The 22,017-nt window shown below is 50.5% G+C and overlaps 1 protein-coding gene across 1 annotated transcript in view; it reads left to right on the top strand.

The window, feature by feature from the left end:
- The window catches only part of EEPD1 (endonuclease/exonuclease/phosphatase family domain containing 1), a 115,582-nt gene extending 93,822 nt beyond the window's left edge, over window positions 1-21,760 (top strand). Inside the window, exons 4-8 of the mRNA XM_007182333.3 lie at window positions 9,367-9,477; window positions 12,437-12,571; window positions 14,756-14,894; window positions 19,138-19,332; window positions 21,056-21,760. Of these exons, the coding sequence (XP_007182395.2) occupies window positions 9,367-9,477; window positions 12,437-12,571; window positions 14,756-14,894; window positions 19,138-19,332; window positions 21,056-21,255 (780 nt within the window). The 3' untranslated portion in view covers window positions 21,256-21,760. The remainder of the gene's footprint in view (window positions 1-9,366; window positions 9,478-12,436; window positions 12,572-14,755; window positions 14,895-19,137; window positions 19,333-21,055) is intronic.
- The last annotated feature ends 257 nt before the right edge of the window (window positions 21,761-22,017 follow it).

Below are 22,017 nucleotides of genomic sequence, written 5' to 3'. Positions count from 1 at the left end.
GGAAGAGTTTGTAATAATGTGGCACAGTTATAACAAAACTGTGTGTCTTTATGAATAAACAGATATACATATATTAATAAAATGCATAGGAAACATCCTAAAAGGGAATCTACCAAAAATGTTACTAGTGGTTGTCTTTGCACAATGATAGTCTACTTAAATTTTTCTTTGTTTCTTTACTTTACAAATTGTCCTATAATGAGCTTGTGTTTACTGATACCAGAACATAAGCCTCAATTTAAAGAGAAGGAGAGGGGACTTCCCTGGTGGCGCAGTGGTTAAGAATCTGCCTGCCAATGCAGGGGACACGGGTTCGAGCCCTGGTCCGGGAAGATCCCACATGCCGCGGAACAACTAAGCCCGTGCGCCACACCTACTGAGCCTGCGCTCTGGAGCTTGCGAGCCACAACTAGTGAGCCCGCGTGCCACAACTACTGAAGCCCACATGCCTAGAGCCCGTGCTGCACAACAAAGAGTAGCCACTGCAATGAGAAGCCTGCGCACCGCAGCAAAGAGTAGCCACCCCTCGCTGCAACTAGAGAAAGCCTGTGCACAGCAACGAAGACCCAGCGTAGCCAAAAATAAATAAATAAATTTATTTTTAAAAAAATAATTTAAAAAATAATAAAGAGAAGGGGAGGAGCTTCCCTAGTGGTCCAGTGGTTAAGACTCCGCCCTCCCAATGCAGGGGGCCTGGGTTCGATCCCTGGTCAGGGAACTAGGTCCTGCGTGCATGCTGCAACTAAGAGTCTGCATGAGGCTGCATGCTACAACTAAAGATCCTGCATGCCGCAACTAAGACCCAGCACAGCCGAAATAAAGAAAGAAAGAAAGAGAAGGGGGGAAGAACCCACAAAATTACTAGCACAGTCTTAACTCCCATCTCAGATTAAGAGTCTTAGCATCCAAAGAGAAGAACCTTTGGAAATGTCCCTGAAGGGCAGAAGCAAGGAATGATGAGGACGGTGACAAGGACGGTGGCAGCGTAGGAGTGTGGAATCCCCACAGGAGGGTCCTGGGCCCCCCGCATGCCTCTCCCTTCCCGCCCTAACCTCCCTTCCATCTCCACGAATCTTCAACTCCCTCTTACTCTCCATTTTATAATTGCCCTTGCGAAAAGAATCTAATTGCCCTTGCAAAGTCCCCTCCACCCCCCATGCTTATTTTTAACCATCTTGTTCAGGAAACATGTGCTGAGTAACTCCTGGGAGCACGGAGGAGAAGCTACCAGGACCAGCAGCTGCTCCGTTGACGGGGGGCATGTGGGTGTCGCTTCCCTTGACTCTGAAAATGCAGCTGATGATTAGCTGTTTGTGGAGGCTGAGGGAGTGTCTCCTTGGTTGCTTTGTATCTTCCTCAGCATGATAAGAATGTTTAAACGAGGATGAACAGTCCTGCAGTATACTCGCGGGTCCGTGTGGAAGAGTGTGCTCATTGCAGCTGACCTAGCTACGGCTCGCAGGCAGAGTGATGAAAGGGCGGTAAGCCGGTTGCTTCTCCGGACGGATGCAGAAGCAGGGGTCTGAGCTTTTAGGGCAGGGGCTGCCCTGCAAAGCTCTGAACGCTTGGCTGTGTGTCCCACTGGTCCCTGGCCCCTACCAGGGGGAAGCCTGTAGTCTGATGTGTTGACCGTCCCGGGAGAGCAGCGTCCTCAGGACCCAGGCAGCCTGACGCATCGGTGAGGAAACTGACGTTAGCAGGGTGGTGGTGGTGCAGCTTTTAGCTCCAGAGAACCCCCACACACATTGTCACACAGGGCAGCTGGTTTGATTTGTGTTTTCTGAGCCTTCTCTCCTGAGTTAAGTGCATTTGACCAGTAGAGTTGCTACCCCGGGTTTAACCCTCCCCGGCCCACTTGCCGGCAGTGGGTGACCTTGCCGTGTTCCCTTTCTGAGCCCTGCTTTCCTCACGTGTCACATGAGAGAATTATTAACTGCCTCACAGGATTGTCATTAGGATCAAACGTGATAATACGTGAAAATTGCCGAATAGTTGGCACTTAATGAATGCTGGTTCCCTTCCCTCGCCCTTCCTCCTGCCTCTGGCTCTCTCTTTTTCACAGGGTTCAGAAGCTAACTTGGTCGGGGATTATTGGCCACCTATGTTTTCTTACTATTGCTGGATTTACCCAAACTTAACCTATTAGAATTACTACCTATGAAAAGTAAGCTCTTATTTTAGGCACTTTAGCAAGGAGTCTTCAGATGGGGCTTAGGGCATGTTAAGGAAAGCTGATGCTGGTTTTTGGAAGAGTGGAATCCATTCTCCGCGTTTGGGAGAAAGCCTTTGGAAAGTTAACCCAATGCCCTGTCGGCGCAATCAGCTTCTTTATGGAGTTCATGTGGCGATTATCACAGAGAAAGAGGGAGAAAGGAGTTTTAATGTTTCTGAGAATCCTGTATTTTCTCTCCCAGTTTTATACTTCTCTCCCCCCACCCTCCTGCCTTTCCCTCTCTCCTCCATCCTCTCCTCCTAGTGTTCTAGAATCATGCTGTGTTGGAACTTGGAAGTGCCCTTGTGGGGGGGAGGGGAGTCATCTCCTCCCATCCCTTCACTTTACAGATGGGGAGATCGAGACCCAAAGAGGTCAAATGCCAGGGGTGCCTGGGGTCCCGAGCTCCTCCAAGCTCCTCTTCTTCCAGCTCCTGAAAGTGGCCCTCTGAGGACACTTCCAAAGCTACAAGGAAACAAGCCCAGTTCTTTCTCTCAATATTAGAAAATGATAGTTGTTCAGTGAGCCCCCAAGGGGCAGAGGAATGGCTTCCCTCTCTCCCTCCATGGACTCCAGGGCCTCTGGGAAAGGCTTTAGAAGCAGTGCTGCAGCAGTGTTGTGTGAGGGGCTCAAAGCGGCCCTGGAGCCCCAAACACACGGCTCTCTGTCCCACCTTGCACCTGTCTCCCCTCTGGGATACGTACCTGTGTTTGCATTTGAGCAAAGGTGACTACACCTCATCCTGGCTCTGTGGGAACAATCTCTTTCTCTTCCATACAGATTGGGGGAGAAAGGAGAGCGAAAGACTCTTCACTTTTGCCCTATGTCCATGGTACATTTTGTGTGTGTGCCCTGCTCTGGGGAGAGGTGGACCAGGGCCTTTAAGACGCCTAAGTACCATTAAGGCACTTAGCGCTTAGTAGGAAAGAGCAAAGTAACTTGAGTGTATTGCTGCCCCGTAGGCAATATGGCCTTACAAAATATCAACATCTTAAAGTCTAAGTATGCCCGAAAAACTTTGTAATAGGCTATTTGTTACAGTTCAAAGGCCAAACATGATTAATACTGCTCCAGGCGTAATTGGGCTTTTGCACTGCTCAGTGTTCTTTTGAGAGTATGTTGACATTTTTAATGCCCCTAACCATTCCTTGCTTTCACTCTCCACGTGATCACTGTCAGGTACCCATAGATGTGCTGGCTTCTCATGTTGGCCATAACATACATGTGGTTGACCATCCTGGCAAAGATAAGCCCTTGCTTACTATTAACATTTCAAAAAATATTGTCTGTGTTATTTGCTCTGTTTCCTGTAGTATTAAAATGAAAGTTGAGTCTTTTGACCTTGCCTGACTTAATACAGGGCTGCTTTCTTTTATGATGGCAGTTTATCTTTTAAAGGCACCTGTGCCTCTCCATCCACCACAGTACACTGTGTTCCCAAGAGCTGAGTGCACAGAGGGAATTGGTGGTTGACAAGCGGAAAAGTCACCTCTAGACTCAAAGAGAAGTCACCTCCAGAATCAGGAAAGCAAGCGAAATAGCCAACTCAGTGAAGCAACTTCATCTGGAAATTTGACCCAGAGGATTCCAAGTGAAAACATACCCTCCCACCCCGCAACTCCCCCCCACCATCCAGGAAGCGGGATAAGGGCAGCCGTTTGGAGTTTGCTTTGGAAACGCCTGCCTGTACTCTGACATTCTGTCTCCAGCTGACTGTGCGGTCAGCACTAATAGCATGTCTTTATAACCAGCGCACAGAGCCTCAGGTTTCCTTTCACCTTAACTGGATGCGGAAGATGAGGGGACCGCTGAGCTTGGTGGTGCCTGGACAGGCCACTGAGTGAGGTTGGAACACCTTTCCTATTGTTATTTGCCAATCAGGACCAGATGAACTAAGGAGTATTCATTTCAGGAAGGGGGAAGGGTAGAAGGGAAGAAACAAAGTCCAAAGGTCCACAAGCAAAAATCAGTTGTGTCAAACCTTGGAACCTTTTGTCACTGCAGAGATGAGCAGAGTCCAGTGATCCAGGCAGACCCGACGTGCATCACATCCTAAGTGTAGCCAAAGGAACCTTGGCTTTTAGGACCTGATGTTCCTGAATGCCAGTGCCTTGGACAACTTGGAGATTGGAGTTTAAATGTCTGTCTTGAGGCGCCTTATTGCCAAGGTGAAGGGTGGGGTGGATTTGGCCTTGACGATCAAGTTCTGCCATCTGACCAGCAGGTTGTGGGACAGGTGCTAAAGGATGTTGGCATCACCCCTACTTGATCTGAAGCTCGAGAAACAAGTCCAGCCCATGGGGGTTCTTGTAACTTATCCTGGGAGAGAGAAGCCATAAGGTGGGATTCCCCCAGAGACGTGCCTTTGATTTATTCATTCAGTAAATATCTGTTGCACGCTTTTTGCCGTACGGTGGCCAGGCTTCCTCTATGTGTTATCCTACAGGGTGATCTGCAAAGGGCCTCGGTCAGATGCTTCCACTGGGCAGGGTGGGAGAGCTGAAATGGTATTTATTTGTTTTGAACAATAAAAGCTGTCTTTCCTGACCACAGGTATTAAAAATGTGAAGGCCGAGTTCTAAAGCAGCAATTGTCTAGCCTTGTCTGAGCTTCTAAAACTTTGGTTTAAAATTGCTTGGGGAACTTGTCAGAAGTGCATACCTTGGCTCTAACCTCAGACATACTGATTCAGTAAGGTGGGCAAATCTACGGTTTAAAATAAGAGCCGGAGTAATTCTGACGGAGGCAGACAATGGGACTTTAGAAACACGGGTGGCAGGTAGAAGGACTCCTGTTGGGGCTGCATAGATCACAGTTACCTGGGAGGCTTTTTTCCAATCACACTCACCTTCCCCCTCCATTTCCACCCTTTCTGCCCTGGTGAGCCACTTTTACTTACGAGTATTATTTCTCCCTTCTGGTATGTGGGCGAAGCAGAAAAGTTGAGAACCAGCCGTTCTTAACAAAAACAAAACCAAAAATCGACTTAAGGCAGAGTTCAGGTTGAGGGCTCTCAGAGGATACTTTTGTTTTCCTTTGAAATTTTTGGGAGATAGGATCTAAGGATTGGTAAAGGCCGGTTGGCCACACCCCTTGCAGCCTGCCCGGCCCCTCCTGTTCACCTGTTCTGGCCAGGAGGTGGCAGGTCAGGAGACAGACCTCAGTTCACACCCCCCCACCCCAACCTCTGTCAGCTGTGCAATCTTGAATGTAAACTCACTTACGTTTGGGCGTAATCTTTCTGGGCTGCACCTCACTCCCGAATAACTGGTAGGATGTGGCCGGCCGGGGGGGATAATAGGGGTGGTGTGTACAAAAGAGGAGGGGCTCTGGAACAGGATTCTCAAAGCTTGCCGAGCTCATGCATCACTGTGGGATCCTGTGAAAGTGCAGATTCCAATGCTCCAGATGTGAGATGGGCCTGAGAGCTTGCGTTTCTAACAGACTCCCAGGTGACGTTGATGCCACTGAACCACTCTCTGAGTAGCAAGAATTTAAAGGTGCCCCCCTCCTTAGGCTTGCTGCAAACTCTTAGTGCAGTCAGCCAGCTAAGTTAACGAGCTGGCAATTCTTTTTTCAGTCCTAGAAATAGAAGAAAATACCTACCCCTTACCTAATGCTGATCATGAAAATTGGGGCATAGAATGCTTTCAGCCATAAGCACCGTTCTCCCTGGTCCCTTATATTATTAATCATCCCTAATAACATAAGAAATACTGAAGAAGAGGGCAGAGGGAGGAATCATCTACTCTGTGGGCCAAGAGAGGTCATCAAGGGCAAGGCTTCAGATGTACAAAGTACAGGCGGCCCTTAGGGTTCAGGGATCATGGTTCCTTGTCTCCCGGAGTTTACCTGTGACAGAAAGGCTTTTAAATATAAAACAAAGAAAGAGGAGAATGTCTTTCCTTCATTTAATAACACCAACTTTAAACTGGAGTCAGAGTCACCTGGAGGGGCTGTTAAAATGCAGATCGCCAGGCCCCGCCCAGAGACTCTAATTCGGTAGCGGTTTAGGTTCCCAGGTGATACTGATGATCACACTTGGACTAACTGGTACACCTCTGAGAGCGGTGTGCATGGAAAATAGTGTCAGCCTGTGCCGCCGCCTCAGAGTTCTGACCCCTCCCATCAAAGTGGCATTGCCAGCAGTGGGAATGTGGAAGCTGGGCTGGCGTTTGGGGCGTGAATGGGAGATTCACCCGTCTTCAGGTGTCTGAAGGTCCTGTGAGGGTCAGGAGAGATGAGCTTTCTGGCTGCCTGCAGATCACTCTTCCCAGCACAGCGTGACCCCAGAAGCCCGGGCCCTCTAATGTAGCTGGTTGGCTCATCACCTCGGGGGCTTTTTAAAACTAGAGCTTCCCAGGGTGCGTCCTCAGAGATTCAGGCGAGCAGCCAGGCTCGGGACCCCCTGCGTGGAGAGCAGTGAGGCACCAGATGGGCAGTGGAGAGCTGCTCTCCTTTCTAATGATTCTTGGATTCAGCTCTAATGAGCACTCAGCACGTAAATGATTCCCTGGCAGGAAATTGGACCCTCTGGAAGTACATTTCCTGCTGGATCCCTAAAGTTAGAGTCGATAAATTCTACCAGCGTTTTCCAAAGTGCTTCATTTCCTACCCGAGGATGGCTACCAGCCAGGACCATCTGGCCATGGGGATTCATCCGAGGCAAAAGCCCCCCATCGGGAGTAACACTGTCCGTGGCAGCGTTGAAAGGGGAATGGATAAAAGTCACTGATGACCAAATCCCAGAGAGAACACTTCCCAGGCAAACTCAAAGTCAGGTTAAAATTGAGGCCATTATTTAAATAATTAGCTTCAAGAAGAAATTCCTCCTTTTGTTTATCATACACGGATTTGAGGACTGTGGTCTTCCTTGGAGTTTCCTGGTTCACCAGCAGAGCATCACTGGGCACCATGCTCTGTGCCAGGTGGGCTTTACGAAGGTGACTTGGGGACAGTCCCTGCCCTTATGGTGTCCACCGCTGGGGAGAGGTAGACACGTAAACACGTAACTGTAAAAGCAGCATGACTCCTAGAACAGTAACCATCTAGAGAAGCCCTCCCAGCAGGCTCTATCCTTGCCTGGTCTCGTTTTCTCCATAGCGCTTGTCACTATGGCAATGACTGGCTGAGTACTTGCTTATGCCTCGTCTTCCCTCTTACAGCATGAGCAATGGGAGAGCAAAGAACAGACCCTTAGACTAACCCTGGCATCTCTCAGCCATTGGATGTGAGCCTCCCAGGAAGGGCACGAGTGCAGCTGTCTGCAGCTGAGGCATTCCAGAGGGGGCTGCCAGCTGACGGCTGTCTGCCCACAGCACCACCTAAATCGGGGCGGATGCTTAGGGAGGATGTGGGACCTGCAGTGGTTCTCAGACCTTAGCAGGTATCAGAATCACCTGGAGGGCTTGTTAAAACACAGGTCGCCGGGCCTCACCCTACAGTTTCCGATACAGTAGGTCTAGGATGGGGCCAGAGAATTTGTAACAAGTTCCCAGGTAATGCTGTTGTTCCTGGGCCCCAGACAACACTTTGAGAACCACAGGGGTGGTGCGTCAGCATAGCCATCACAGGTTACCCAGTGGACGGATGGTAGGTGATCGAATGACAGAGAGGCAGGGAGACCTCTACAAGCTACGCCAGTGACCCAGGTGAGAGAAGATGGGTTCTGAAACGGGCCACAACAGTGGTGCTGGAGAACAGAAAGAGGGCACTGCAGACACACGTGATGTAAGATGGGGCCTGGTGAGCGCTGGCATGTGGGAGGAGAGGGAAGAGGCCGAGCAGCTGGAAGGATGCAAATGCCAGGAACTGAGATGGGCATCGGGGGCGGGGGGGGGGGGGGGTGGGGGAGGGGAACGGCATGTTCCTTTGGGACCTGCTGGGTGTGTGCTTCTCTGGAAACCTTCAGATGGGAATGTTAAAAAGGAAGTTGAAATACAATTCAAAACTCAAGCGAGGAATCTGAGCTGCAGGTACAGATGTGGGGGCCTTTGGGATCGAGGTATAAGCTGAAGCTGTGGGGCTGAGTGAGATTAGTCCAGGGCAGCTGATTAAAGAGATAGCAGTGAGGCCTCCACAAGGGAGCCAAGAGATTGGCTTGTAGGGCTGGGCAGAGAAAGAGATGAGTGGGGTGGTCCAAGGTTATGAAGCAAAGGGACAGGAGGGTGTCACCGGGAAGGGGCAGTACCAGCTGTCAGAGGATCTCAAATGAGATGAGCCCAAATCTGACAAATTCTGGGGTCGCCTCAAAAGAACCAACCCTAAGAGATGGGGTTGTGTTTGAGTCATGAGTTAGAGGAACTGGTCCACATACTCTGAAGCCCGTAGTTTTTCAACTCCTCATTTTACTTTGTCTGTGCAGTTTTATTTTGCCTTGATGATAAAGTCGCCTTACGGTACTGTATTGGTGGAACACACATAAACAAAAAGAAGCTCACCCTACAAACACACATGGGGCGTAGTAACCATCCACGACAGGAGGGCTTTCTTCTCAGAGGAAAACCAAGGTGAACAATATAGTGGTGCACAGTGAGGGCGGGGGTCAGTTGGTGTTTTTTTAATTGAAGTATAATTGACTTACAATATTGTATTAGTCTCAGATATACAACATAGTGATTTGACATTTTTATACCTTATGAAATGACCACTGCATTAGGTCTAGTTACCATTTGTCACCATACAAAGTTATTTCACTATTGACTACATTCTGGGGGTCAGTGTTTGCGCCTCTAATATAAGCGGTGGGAAGACAAGACACCATGTATTCATCTTTTTTCCTCTTCATTTGATACCTATCTAGACCCTCCTGCGAGCTTAACCATTGGTTTTGCAGGGATTAAAAGGATTCTGACAACTTGTTTTGAACTATTTGTGGTAAAATGCTACAAAGAGAATCGATTGCCGTGAGGTAAGAGTCCCCCAGTGATAATTATGTATTTCACAGGTAGACAGTTTGCTTTTTAATTTGTGGCACTTGTTTTGCCATCCAGGTCTTTGCAAACCCTGGTCTTTGAGAACACAGGGATGAAGTCTGATAAGTGTCTGAATCAGGCTGATGAGTCAGGATCACACATTTTCGGGCTCCTCGGGCTGCCTGCAGTGGGAACGGCTTTAGGCGGGAACACATACTGACTTGTGCTCTGTCTTTACAGTTCTGTACGGAGTTAAACCAGCCAATCCTGCCCAACATCCGCAAGTGGAAGGGGCCCCGAGGATGCTGGAAGGCCGTTGTTTCGGAGAAGCCCTCGACTCAGCTCCAGAAGGTACCCTCATCTGCAGAACTGGGGTTTTCTTTCCATTTTCTTTTCCCCTGATCACAGACATTTAAAATCATTTTCCTTTGCCAACATCGTTGATGTAATTTTGTATTTCTGCCCATTTTTTAGCTCTTGGCCATTTGTTTCAAAATGCCCTGGTTCTCGTTTCCTGTTTGGATCAGGAATGGACTGCCGCCCATTCGGAAATGGGAGTTTGGGTGTTGGGAGGAAAGGAGAAATCCTGTCTGGAGCCAAGGCAGCAAATGGGGCATTTCTGTCCTTTGTGCTCCTAATCCCTTCTCCACAGTTCTAGCTTCTGCCAAGTTTGTGGAGAGCCCATTGTTCATTGACTGAAAACTTCAGATTCACTTAATTCATACGTGAAGTGTTTGCTTTCAGTGGTAGGAATTGTGCATATGGAAAACTTCAGCAGATTTTAATTTTGAATTTTCTTTCATTAGTATTGCCCATATGGGTTTGGGTAAATCTCTGTATGTATACATTTTCACTCCTACCTATGATATTCAAGACCAGTTTTTACTCACTTGAAATATTCAGTATCAGTGGAGTTTTAGATTTTTAAAAAAAGACTCCTGATAGTTAATTATGAGTGGATTATATCATTACATAATTTTCCCATAAATGCAGATGTTATATTTTTTATCTCTAGGATACCTAATATGCTCACAAACACACATAAATTGTACTCATCTGAGTGATATTTGAGATTTGGGGCTTTTAAATTATAAATGTTTACTGGATTAAAACTATCCAGTCACTTCTTGACAGTAAGCTCTCTTTTTAGCTACTACTTTAAAGTGTGATGTAAATCTTACTTCTCTGGGTTTTGGGGTATAAGTGGTTACTGCAGGTAACAGCCAGCGTACATTCACAAGGAGGCTGGAAATACAGCCAAATTGGAAGGTATCCGGTATTTACCACTCCAGCCCATAGCCGTCCCTTCTCAGTCCACGTAGAAATAGTACTAATACCACCTTGCTTTTTTTTTAATAGCACTTTATACAAATGTGTAGGTTCACAGGGCTCTTACTGTCCATTTAACACTCTTTTTTCATCTGTTCAGCAAATCGTTAAAAAGTTTACTATGTGCCAGGCACTATGTTATATGCCAGATATTCACGGTGAGAAAGATAGAGCCAGTGACCCAGCCCTGCCCAGGGGCTTGGCTGAGCCTGATGGAGGCTGTTGGAGGGACAGGCCAGGTAACCCTACTCCAGGTCAGGTGTCAAGGCCATTGGAGAACAGCGTGTGGCTGCCACTCAGATCTCTCAGCCTCAATTCCTTCATCTGTAAAATGGGAGCAGCAGCCCCTCCCTCAGCTCACAGGGTGGCTCTAGGATTTTAAAAGATAATGTGCACTGAATGCTTGATTAACAGACATAAGCCAGCGCCTGGCAGGGTACACATGAGGCGGCAGGCAGGTGTACTGGGAGCTGGTACCCGTCGCAGGCTGCCGCTGGTACAGTCTAGCTGGTTGTTGCCGAGGGTATAAGGAACCTGCAGTGTAAAGATCAGCATGCACAGCCTTGTGAGGTCAGAAAGGCCCAGTGTGGCTGGGAACATAGGTGAACAGGCATGAAAGGCAGCACTGAGCAAGGAGGTGCCCACCCGGAGGGCCCAGAGGGCAGTGGGCAGCGGAGCCACTGAAGGATTTTAAGCAGAAGGGGACCTGAGCAGTGCTTTAGGGAGGTGACTCTGGCACCGCTGCTTGGGAAACAGTAAATGGGGGGACAGCCCCCTGAAGCCGACAGGGCAGATACATTTCCCTCACTTTACACCTGAGGGAACAAGTTTAGAAAAAACAGAGTGGCTTCCCCCGAGGTCCCAGGGCTAAGTGATTCGAGGGGACGAGACCCAGGTCTTCTCATTCTTAAACTAGCACTGGTTCCAGTGGGTGGGCAAGTCAATCATTTAAAAATAGAAACATGCACGGCACGCAGGACACTGTTCCTTCCTTCCCCCCTCTTCAGCACGCGTGTGGCTGGGACCTGAGCTGAACCTGGGGACTCAGCAGAGGCCACTCAGGACGTGCAGAGTCACTTCTCCTTTCACAGGAGCATCGCCGGCCCCTCGGATCACACTGCTGATCCCACCCGGGCAGCAGAGCCTCCAGCAGCTGGGATCGGGGCAGGGGTATCTTTTCTCTTTCCACAAGGCACCCGGTGACAGCAGCATGAAGCAGGCAGGTTCAGAGCGGCCCCTCTGATGGCCAGAGGTGGCAGGGGTTCATTTAGCCCCAGGCCCTCGACCCTGCCGACACCACCCCCATCCATCTGCCCCGCTCACCGGCCTTCTCAGTGCCCTGCACCGGGGCTTCAGACCCCTGTGTGCAGCCCCGTAAGCCTGAGGAGGGCCTTTGACCAGTTCTAAACCACTGGGACTGTTAGCCCTGAGCTCTCTTCATCCAGCAAATATTTATTGAGCTTCTGCTAGGTGCCAGGCCCCAGCTGTTATAAGCAGCAACTAATCAGTAAGCAAAACCACCCCTTGGAGTCTTATATTTGACCCTCAGCATTGCCATTCACCAGCTGTGGGGTTTCAGGGGAGTTACTTAACCTCCCTGAGCAGCTGAGTCTTCATCTGACAGATGGGCGTGTGAGTGGCTACCTCATGGGAGGCGATGATTAAAAAGATAACTCCATGCCTAGTCTGGGCCGCCCCCAATCCCCCCAAAAGAAAAGCCCAGGCACCCCAGCTGTATGTGAAACTCCCTGAGACTGCCAGTCTGGGAAAGTTGGTGGGGGACAGGGAGGAAGATGCCGTGGCTTTTGGATGTGCTTTTGTCTCAGAAACAGGCCTTGGGCAGTAACCCCAGGACCCAGTGTAGAGCCTGTTGCTTCCCCCTCATTTCCTCCTGGCCTCGCCTGCTGCCTCCCCAGCTCGGGGCTGAGCCCCGCCGCCAGACCGACCCCTCTGCACACTAACGCCTTGTCTTCTCCCGCAGGGCGCTGGGTTTGCAGGGTTCCTGTGGGACACCGCGGCCGGGGTGGAACTGAGAGATGCCACCTGGCAGGACAGCTCACCTGGCAATGGGCACGGGAAGCCCGCAGGCCCCAGCCCGTACCTCATGAGGTTCAAGGTACCGCTTGCTCATGTTGCCGTGAAGCGCCACTCCTTCTAAAAAGGAAAAAAAGTCCCCTTTTGAACTGTGAGCCAGAGCAGCTCGTCTTTTTGCTTTGGTTTTCTTCTCTCTCAGGGCTGGGTCAGCAGGCACTCTTGGGGTTCCCTTGGCTGGGAACTTGTCCAGAGCAGGAATGAAAGGGATTTGGGGGGACTGTAGCTTTGGTAACTTTGACATCTGGGCAGGAAGGAGATCAGGTGGCTGCCTTTCAAACCTGATAAACAGCAGAATCACCTGGAGAGATTTTCTTAAAATCAGGGTTTCCTGGACCCTGCCCCAGACACACAGAATGTCCAGTTTTCAAAAGCACCTCCGGTGCTTCTTCCATTCTCCCTGCACTGGTTAAGGATGCTGGGCCTTTGGGAAGTGCTGGATTAGAAGGCAGCAGAACTGCTCTGAGGACCCCCTTCCCTTACCAGGGAGACGGGGGACCCTCGAGAAGTCATTTGGGTTTGGAAGGGGCTCAGAAGGAGCTTCTGGGCGGTGGGGTGAGGGCAGCCCTGTAACTGACACCTCCAGATGAGCCCTGTCTCACCAGAGCCGGGAGCAGCAAGCAGACTGATCTGAGCTGCCTCTTCGATTGCCCTGGATGCCTCTGGGAGGTGTTAAGGCACAGCAAACAGTCAGAAGCTGGGCAGCAGGAAGGAGGAGAAGGCAGCAGCCAAAACAGATCACCAAGTCAGCAGTTGGCCTTAACCCCGTGAAGTGACAGGGTCGGGCAAGAGTGGTCCCCAGCAAGCCACCTGCAGGGTGTTTGGGACACCCGCTTTCTGTATGCTCCAGAGCAGTTCTGGGGCCTGAGAGTTGCCCCAGACCTCAGCACAGTCTCTCCCTGGTGGCATGGGGCTGGGGCAGCCCATATGCTGGGGGCTGTGGTGGCTCTGGTGGAGGTCTAGCCCAAACTCATCCCGCCTCGCACCCGTGGTTGCAGAGATGCTGGCGTTCCGTGTGCACACACACGCCCGGGGGTGTCTGCGTGCTGTGCTTGTGGTACTGACGCATGAATCAGCTAGGTATCACCTCTCCCCTAGGTCCCTTTTCTATGTAAGGTGACGGTACTGGCTTTGGCCAAGCAAGGCAACAGGAAGAACCAGCCAGTGTCTCTAGGGGGCGGGCTGTTTTTAACAGCCAATGAGAAATGCTTTCAGATCACGAATTGCCCAGATCCTCTAAATGAAGCGATCCCCTAGACAGGCACGTAGCCTCCTCTACTTTGTGTCTCATCCTAGGCCAGGCAAGTTGTAGGGACAGAGATGTGGCTTCGCTCTCCAGGCAGGTTTTCCCCGCCCACGGCCTTACGGTGCTTCCCCCGAGGTCAGAGCCACAGCTGCAGAGGGAGCTCTCCCGGCTGGGCACCGGCGATGGCAAACTGGGGTCACATCTGTAAAACAAAACTGGTAGCCTCCACTTCCCGGGGGCTCCCTCTGCACCTCAACCTTCCTGGTAGGGTTTGGTGTTTGTTGCCATGACAAACAGAAGGGCGGGGTTGCCAGACCCAGAGCAGCTGAGCAGTGCTGCGGTGCTTGGGAGACCGACTCCGACTTTGCCCTTCCTCACCTGCCCTGGGGACACAGGATGGGCATAGCCCGTGTGCCGCCAGGGTTCGGGCAGCTTTCGTTCTTCACATGTCTGAAATCAGGTGAAAGTAAGCTTCAGGGCGCAGTGGTCTCTGGAGGGAAGAGAACACATGGGGGAGGTGCGGGGGGAAGGAGGTAGGGCCCGGCAGCGGGTCCTAGCAGAGGGTGGCGGGCTGGCCCCGTGGGTAAGAGCCCCAGGTCTTTGTTAACAAAGCTGCTAACCAGCTGCTAGAGCCACCTCTTCCTCTCTCATAGCTGCTCAGAAGGAAAAAAGCTACAAAAATTTGACATTTCTATCTAGATGTGCCCAATTTTCCAGGCCCTAAGGAGGAGTAGGGGGTGAAATGTAAGGGGTACACCGATAGGACAAGACAGGTCTCGGTCCTGCAGGGGCCCCAGAAAACTCTTCCGGTGGCTGCCTTGCCTTCTCTCCAGGGGGAGCTGGCCTTGTGTGCGTTTCCCATTGTCAGTGTTGTGCAGGAAGCTATTCGTGGGGCGGAGGTAACGGGTACAGGCAGTAAGAACATCTCCGCCTGTCCCTGATGCTTTGTTTCCTGTTGCCCAGGTGGGAAGTCATGACTTGACCCTGGTGAACCTTCACCTGGCAGCCCTGACCCTCCCAGGGGGTGAGAACCCAAGCAAGAGTCACAGCGACAGCCACTGCTGGGCTAGCTTCGTGCAGACCTTGCAGGAAACCCTGAAAGGTAGGAAACTGTCTTTCTCTGCGGCTGGGCCAGCAGCCCCCACTTCTGCAGGGCAGGCGGGGGTCACCTCTTCGGAGCATCTCTCCCCTCCCTTAGGCTGGCCGTCCTGTGGGTGGCGATGCATACTGAGTAATGCATGGGAAACCACCACACCGCCTGCATCCTGGCGAGCCCGGCTGCCCCGTGCATGCTGACAGCTTTGTCTCTGTGGGTCTAGCGTGCGGGTTCCACGGTGTCGGCTTTGTGGTTCTTCAGACTCTCTTTGATGGAAAGGATTAGGGGGGAAAAAACTAAGTGATGATACCCTCCCCCGTGACACCCATCGTGGGCTCCGCTGCCCCGGGTGTGCCCCCGTGGTGGTCCTTCCTGCAGATCTGCACCTGCTGTTCTTGTGAAAGACAGTTGGTGACAAGGGGAATGGGAAAGTCCTGACGAGCCGGAAGTTGAATTTTTCTCCCTGGTGGGATGCCGACCTTGTTCAAGGAGCCCTGAAGCTGACAGAAAAGCTGGATTTTAATCTTAGCTCTTTCAGCTGTAGGACAGCTGTAGGACATCCGGCAAGTCACCACCCTTCAAGCCCCACCTGATGGGGGCTGGCAGTGCTAACCTCACAGGGCGCCCAGGCGCGTGGTAACTGTCTGAGGGAGGACCCAGCACATAGCAGGGGCTCAGCGGACATGAGTTGACTCACAAAAATGCCAGAGGGATTAAGAGAACATTGAAAGGAACAGAACTTCAGAAGAAAGGTGGGGCACTCTGCTTTCCAGGCTCCTGCCCCCAGTAACACAGAAGGTTTTCTGTGCGCGGTTTACCAGAAGGAAAAGTTGACACGGCTGTAAAGACTGAGATGTGCTCCATTTGGCTTGGCTTTTCAGAGCACTGAGTTTCTCCAGGTGCAGGTTCATAGCCGGAGGCCTGCAGTTCTCTCCCATATTCTAGAATCTTGACCAATATTTCCTCGCTCGCTAAGCCTTGTTTTCCCTTGTTGAACTGGCACCCCCCAAAAGGTGATTTATGAAGATTTGGCTACAAAAATAACTCAGTCAAACTACACATTTACAGTTTGAAAAGATTTTTATCATGGTAAAACATATGTAACGTGAAATTTACCATCTTAACCGTTTTTAAGTGTACGAGTCAGTGGTATTAAGTACCTTGACATTGTTTTATAACCATCACCACCATCCATCTGTAGAACTTTTTTATCTTCCCAAACTGAAACTCTGTACCCATTAAACACGAACTCCCCATTCTCCCTTTCCTCCCAGACCCTGACAGCCACCCTTCTACCTTCTGTTTTCTATGAACCTGACCGCTCTAGGTATCTCATGTCAGTGGAATCTTACAATATTTGTCCTTTTATGGCTGGTTTATTTCACTGACATTATGTCTTCATGGCTTGTAGTATATGTCAGAATTCTTTTTAGGGCCAAAGACTATTCCATTCATCTGTCAGTGGACACTTGGGCTCTTTCCATCTTTTGGCTGTTGTAAATAATGCTGATAACACTGATAGGCAGCTTACATCTCGAACCAGGATGTGCTGTGACCAGCGTTCTCCTTAAATTATAAGTCTTTGGGCTAAAAAAAAAGTCAGAAAGATGTTTAAGTTGAGATACTTCATCCAAGGAGCAGCTATGTGGGAAATTGTTCACCTACAGCTACTTTCTAACCTATTAAAAAGGATGACTTGATAGCTTTTAAATCTGTGGACATTTCTATTGTTCTTGATCTCAAGCTTTTCCTTTTCTTTACACGGAAGCAGAAAGGAAAGATGCCAGTTCCTAACTTCTCTGATAACCTTAGGCCCTCACTGTTTTTTCTGATATCCGGGCAGGGATCAAGATTTTGTCAGAAAACCTGGGCAGGGTATTGTTCCAAGTTGCCAGGGGACTGTTGACCCACAGCCTGGCTAGGCCTCGACATGTCCATGTAAGGATAGTGACTCATGTCCCCGTGTCCCCCTGCTTGTAGCTAACATCCAGTTTGCTGTTAACTAGTGACATGGCAGAGCCGAGGATTCAGGAAGTGCTGCAGCCTGCCCAAGGGGCAACAAGGGTAAATCGATGAGCAGAGGTGGCTCAGCTAAAACAGAGACTAAGCCTTTATTCCACAGGCTTCTTTCTATCAGAGTAAGCAGAGCCGATTTGATTAGCAAACTCTGGGCCTTTCTGCCCTTGTCTGGAATGTGCTCTCAGGTTGAAGTCAGCAGGGGCTGGGGGTGGAGTGCCCATCCTCCGATGGAATTTTCTTCTTTCAGACCCCACGGGGCCTGCTCTGTGAACTCAGCAAGAGTGAAACAGGGCAAAGTCATACTTGACATCTGGGTAAGACCTTCTTCCACTGAGGACTGGCTCCTGCTATTGTCGCTGGCATTTTGTAAATCTAGGGTCTCTGAGGAAGTCAGCCCCAGGCATTCTCCCTTCACTCCTGGAAACTAAGAGAATGACTCAAGAGCCCACCCTGGCGCACAGCTCCCTGGGAGAGATCAGGCGCCTGCACATCTGTGGATTCTTAGAGGCAAGGACTGTCTCGATGTCATTACCAAACCGCTTTAACCAAAAGAAGGTGAGTTGTAAGAAACTGGACCTGCCAGTTCAAAAAGAGCCGTTATTTTCATTCCTGAAGTTACACAGAGCTGGGTTTATTGACCCAGGACACCAGCATCTCTCCTGGTTTCAGAATTGTCTTTTTTTGGCCCGAATTTTTCAGGTCTGCATCCCAATGAAAACCTCTCTCATTATATGGGGAACCTTCTGCCTCAGTCTTTCCTAACTTCAGTTTTCCTTGATATTCAATAAAGGTAGCATCTTTCTCTTCGTTCCTTTTCAAAAATGCAGTGCACCTTAATTCTGAGGTTTTCTTCGTGCTTCGTTCACCATTCCTCTCCTGCGTGTTGATCGCTCGCCTGCCCGGCAGCAGGCTCTGTTCCAGACGTGTGGGGCTTTTCCATCCTAGCTCTTTGTAAAGAGCCCTGGATTTGAGGGCTAGCTCGGTGACTTTGGGCAAGCCCTTCCACCTCTCAGAGCCGCAGCTTCTTACCTGCAAGAGGGCCCGGCACACGGTGAGGGCTCAGTGGAGGGTCATTAACACTGGCCACGTATGAGTTGTTACTTGTATTATTCTCAAGTTGGCTTTCCTGTTGGAAGTTGGCACTGATTTCTCAAGACAGCTTGGTTGGGCTCGCCCTGCTTTGGGTGCCAAGGTTGTTACGATCTAGCTTGAGGGGTACAGTTACCTCTCTGTTGGTCACACAATGGCAGCAGGAAGGCCTTGCTCCCATCCTCTGCTATCCGTCACGCCCCCTGGAGGAGAGCGTCATGTGCGGTGCGCGAGTGCCCTCTGCTGGTGGCTTGTGTTGTTTCACTTTAGATTTCTTTAGCCATTATCATTGCAACATAATTCGTGTCCAGGAAGATTTTGCTGAGTGTCTCGGATGCATTTGGCCCTAGTTTATTAATTGCTTTGCTTAAAGCTTTCCTTACAAAGTGCAACAGAAACGCCACTCCCTGTGATAACGTGGCTCCCGGAAGGAAATCTCGAGACAGGAAGTGACAGGAATCCCAGGGAATCCCACTGTCCTTTCTGAGTGTCTCCTCACTTTGGAAAATACTTCATAACTATCCCACTTACTCTAGTAAATCAAACTATGAGAGAAATGTTGAAAATACTTAAAGAGAAAAGCTTTCCACTTTGGCCCTGTGTTAGTGTGCTAGGGCTGCCCTAACAAAATACCACAGGCTGGGTGGCTTAAACAACAGACATTTATTTTTGCACAGTTCTGGAGGCTGGAAAGTCCATGATCAAGCTGCTGGCAGGGTTGGTTTCTCCTGAGGCTTCACCTTGGCTTGTAGATGGCCATCCTCTCCCTCTCCCTGTGTCTTCACCTGGTCTTCCCTCTGTGCTCAATAAATGTTTGTTGAGCTTTTGTTAAATATCTGGGCAAGACCCTCAGGGCTTTTTGTGCTATGAGACTTGGAACCCATGATCCGGAACAGAGGTGATCTCTCTTATCACATTGCCCCCCATTTCCAAATGTGTCACTAACCTACTCCTAAAGTTTTGGGGTTTTTTTTTTTGCACAAGGAATTTGGAAAAATTGGGAGAATAAGAACCGTGCCACAGTCCTAACCCTGGAGAGTCAATTCAGAGAGTCATGATCCTACTTAAATGAGTTGTGGTCAGTGTTGTGTTGACTTCCCACCACCTCTTACATTCCTGAATTTCTTTCTTCCACTTCCAGGCGAAAAAGAGGTGATAGTTTTAGGAGATTTCGGCCAGGGGCCAGACAGCAGTGACTATGATATCTTGAGGAAAGAAAAATTCCACCACCTGGTCCCCGCACACACCTTTACCAACATCAGCACCAAGAATCCTCAAGGCTCGAAGACTCTGGACAACATCTGGATCAGTAAAAGCTTAAAGAAGGTTTTCACAGGTAAAGCACAAGTGCTGTTCAGAGACAAAGTAAGGATCACCTGTCTGAGCTGACAGTTCTGGATTGTTTGGTTTCAGCAAGAGTCAGGAGTGACCTTCCCTCCTCTGGGGGCATTTATCAGGCTATTGCTTAGGTGGCTGTGTAATTATCGTTCAAACAGAGCCACTTTTAAGCGTGAAGGGGGTGTGAAAAATAATAAAAGACGTTCACTGATCTGCAGCAGGGCCAGAGCAAGTGTGTCTTGGGCAAACCTGGTTCCAGACTGGCAACATCCCCCAATTCCAAGATGAGCTGATACCTTAGGCTAATTTTAAGGATACAGTCCTTCAGCAAACACTCCTCAAGCCCTGTCACATTCAGGCGCTGTGTTGCGGCCTGAGGTTTACCAACAGGCTGTCAGTGCCCTGAGGAGCAGCAGCTGGAGGTGAGCTGACATGTCACCTGGCATCACGCTAGGACGGAAAAGTTCTTTAGACAGGACTCCACCAGGACCAGGGTGTGGTGGGTAATCTCAGGCCTGAAAAGCACTCCCCCACCAAACCAGTCACTTGCTGAACAGACTTTGGGTCATGAAACAGTCATAAACAGAAATATAAAAGCAGCAGGTCTTTTGGTGAAGGACAAGAACGGTTGTTCTCAGTTCTACCTGGAAGCTTTACTAAGCACCAATGGATGCAGGTTATACTTCAGTGAGACATTAAAAAAGTTTTTAGGTACCAACGCTGAGGTCCCATTGGGAGACCCCAACGTGCAGCCAAGACTTAGATCCTCAGGACTAGAATTTCCTGTTGGACTGTGTCATGGGAGAATCCAAAGGACGAAGAAAGTGGGTCTCAGAGGGAGTGACGGCCATCAAACTAGGCAAGGTGCAATTCGCAGAAACGCACTGCTGGCCAGACCAAGGCCAGTGGCAGGTTGCCGTGGGGCCCGGTGGGAGGACAGTGCTGTCACCAAGGGAGCTGGAGCCCCCAAGAGCGCGGGGCCGGGAGGAAGGTAGAGATCGTCTCATCTACCCCCTGCTCTTAAGTTGTAGAAACCGAGGTGCAGGGAGGAGTTGCCACCATCATGGAGCTGTCACCTGGGCAGGCACAGCTCACACCAGAGCCCAGGCCTGGGTGCACCTAATTATCCGCAACGGTTCTCACTGAGGGCCGTGCCAGTGCTTCCGATTGCTCTGTCCTTGCTTTCATGACTATTTCATTGTTTCTTAAACATACCTCCTGCTTCACATATTTCTAAATCTTGACTTTAAAGATACCTTTACTTTCTCCTAAACTTCTGTAACTTTCTCTTCTTTGCTCTTTTTGTAGAACCACCTCCCCACGCCCCCGCCCCCCTGCCCCAGTGTCTTTGCTTTGTGAAATAGGACCTTCACTTCGCTTTAGACATCTTTGCAGGGCATGTGTCCCTGTGTCAAACATTTAGCCTTGCTGGGCAGATTAGAAGTGGTGCATAGTGAGGGGGGGGCCACCACGCGTAGGCCGACGGATGTGTGACTGGGCAGGAGGCCTGGACCCGGGGTAGTTTCAGGGCCTACGTGGTAAACCCCCTCTTGTCCGGCACATCCAATGGGCTGAAACAGCTCGTTTGCACAGACAAGCCGGCTGACTTGAGGGGTCTTGTCAGGCTTGCAGACATACAGCATTGGCCTCCAGCCGCCAGCCTGTGACCTCCACCGTGTCCCCCATCCTGATTTCTGGGTCTGTCTTCCCTCTGCCTCCAGGCCACTGGGCTGTAGTGAGAGAAGGCCTCACGAACCCTTGGATTCCAGATAACTGGTCCTGGGGCGGAGTGGCTTCTGAACACTGCCCCGTGCTCGCCGAGCTTTACACGGAGAAGGACTGGAGCAGGAAGGAAGGCCCTCGGAACGGCAACGGGGTCACCCTGGAGCGAAGTGAAGCCAACACTAAGCACGAGCGATGATGACAGCGAGTCAGTTCTCCACCCCCTGACCCCGGAGGCGACGAGTTCGCCCTTCCTGGTGAAGATGCAGAGCCCGAACTGCCTGCCCTTTCGTCCTCGTCCTGACAGCGCCAGCGCCCGGGCCTTGACCCGCCTGCCTTCCTTGCAGATGCTTGTGGACTCTCATGGGGGAGGGAGCACGGCGGGCCCTCAAGGTGCTGGATGGTCAAATCAGAAGCCCAGTGGAGAACTGGAAGGCCTCTGATCTGCGGATGCTGCCAACCTCAGCCACTGCCCTGGGCTGGCCACCCCGCTGCCTGGACCTCAGCTCGAAGGGAACAGCAGTGGAGGCTGAAGGCAGAGAGGGCGACCTGCCCGGGCGACGCCCGGAGCTCCCGTTTCTGACCACCAGTCCATGATGTGCTGGCTGCAAATTCCATAAAGCTTTTAACTTGAGCACTCTCCTCAAATGTTTTGAGTGATGATTTTTAGTTTTGTTTTGAAAAAATAAACGGAGATGAACCTGCCTGGCCTCAGCGAGAGCCTGGGGGTGGGTCCCCTGCTGTGTGTGTTTTGTGCCCCCTTCTGATGCCTCTGGGGGGGCTGTGACCTTCAGGGCCCTGAACATGATGAACCCCGGGAGCTCCTTTTACATCCCCACCTTGAGATCATGCAGACGCACCCGTGACACCCTCATTGACCACCCGAGACCGCTGTAAAATCTTTAGATCGTCTCCTCCCTCCCATCCCGTGCTTCATCCTCTGAGCCCTTTGCCAGACCGT

Source organism: Balaenoptera acutorostrata, chromosome 7, assembly GCF_949987535.1.
Source record: "Balaenoptera acutorostrata chromosome 7, mBalAcu1.1, whole genome shotgun sequence".
Taxonomy (NCBI): domain Eukaryota; kingdom Metazoa; phylum Chordata; class Mammalia; order Artiodactyla; family Balaenopteridae; genus Balaenoptera; species Balaenoptera acutorostrata.
The sequence above is the reverse complement of the archived record's forward strand: the minus strand, read 5'-3'. Positions and strand labels throughout refer to the sequence as shown.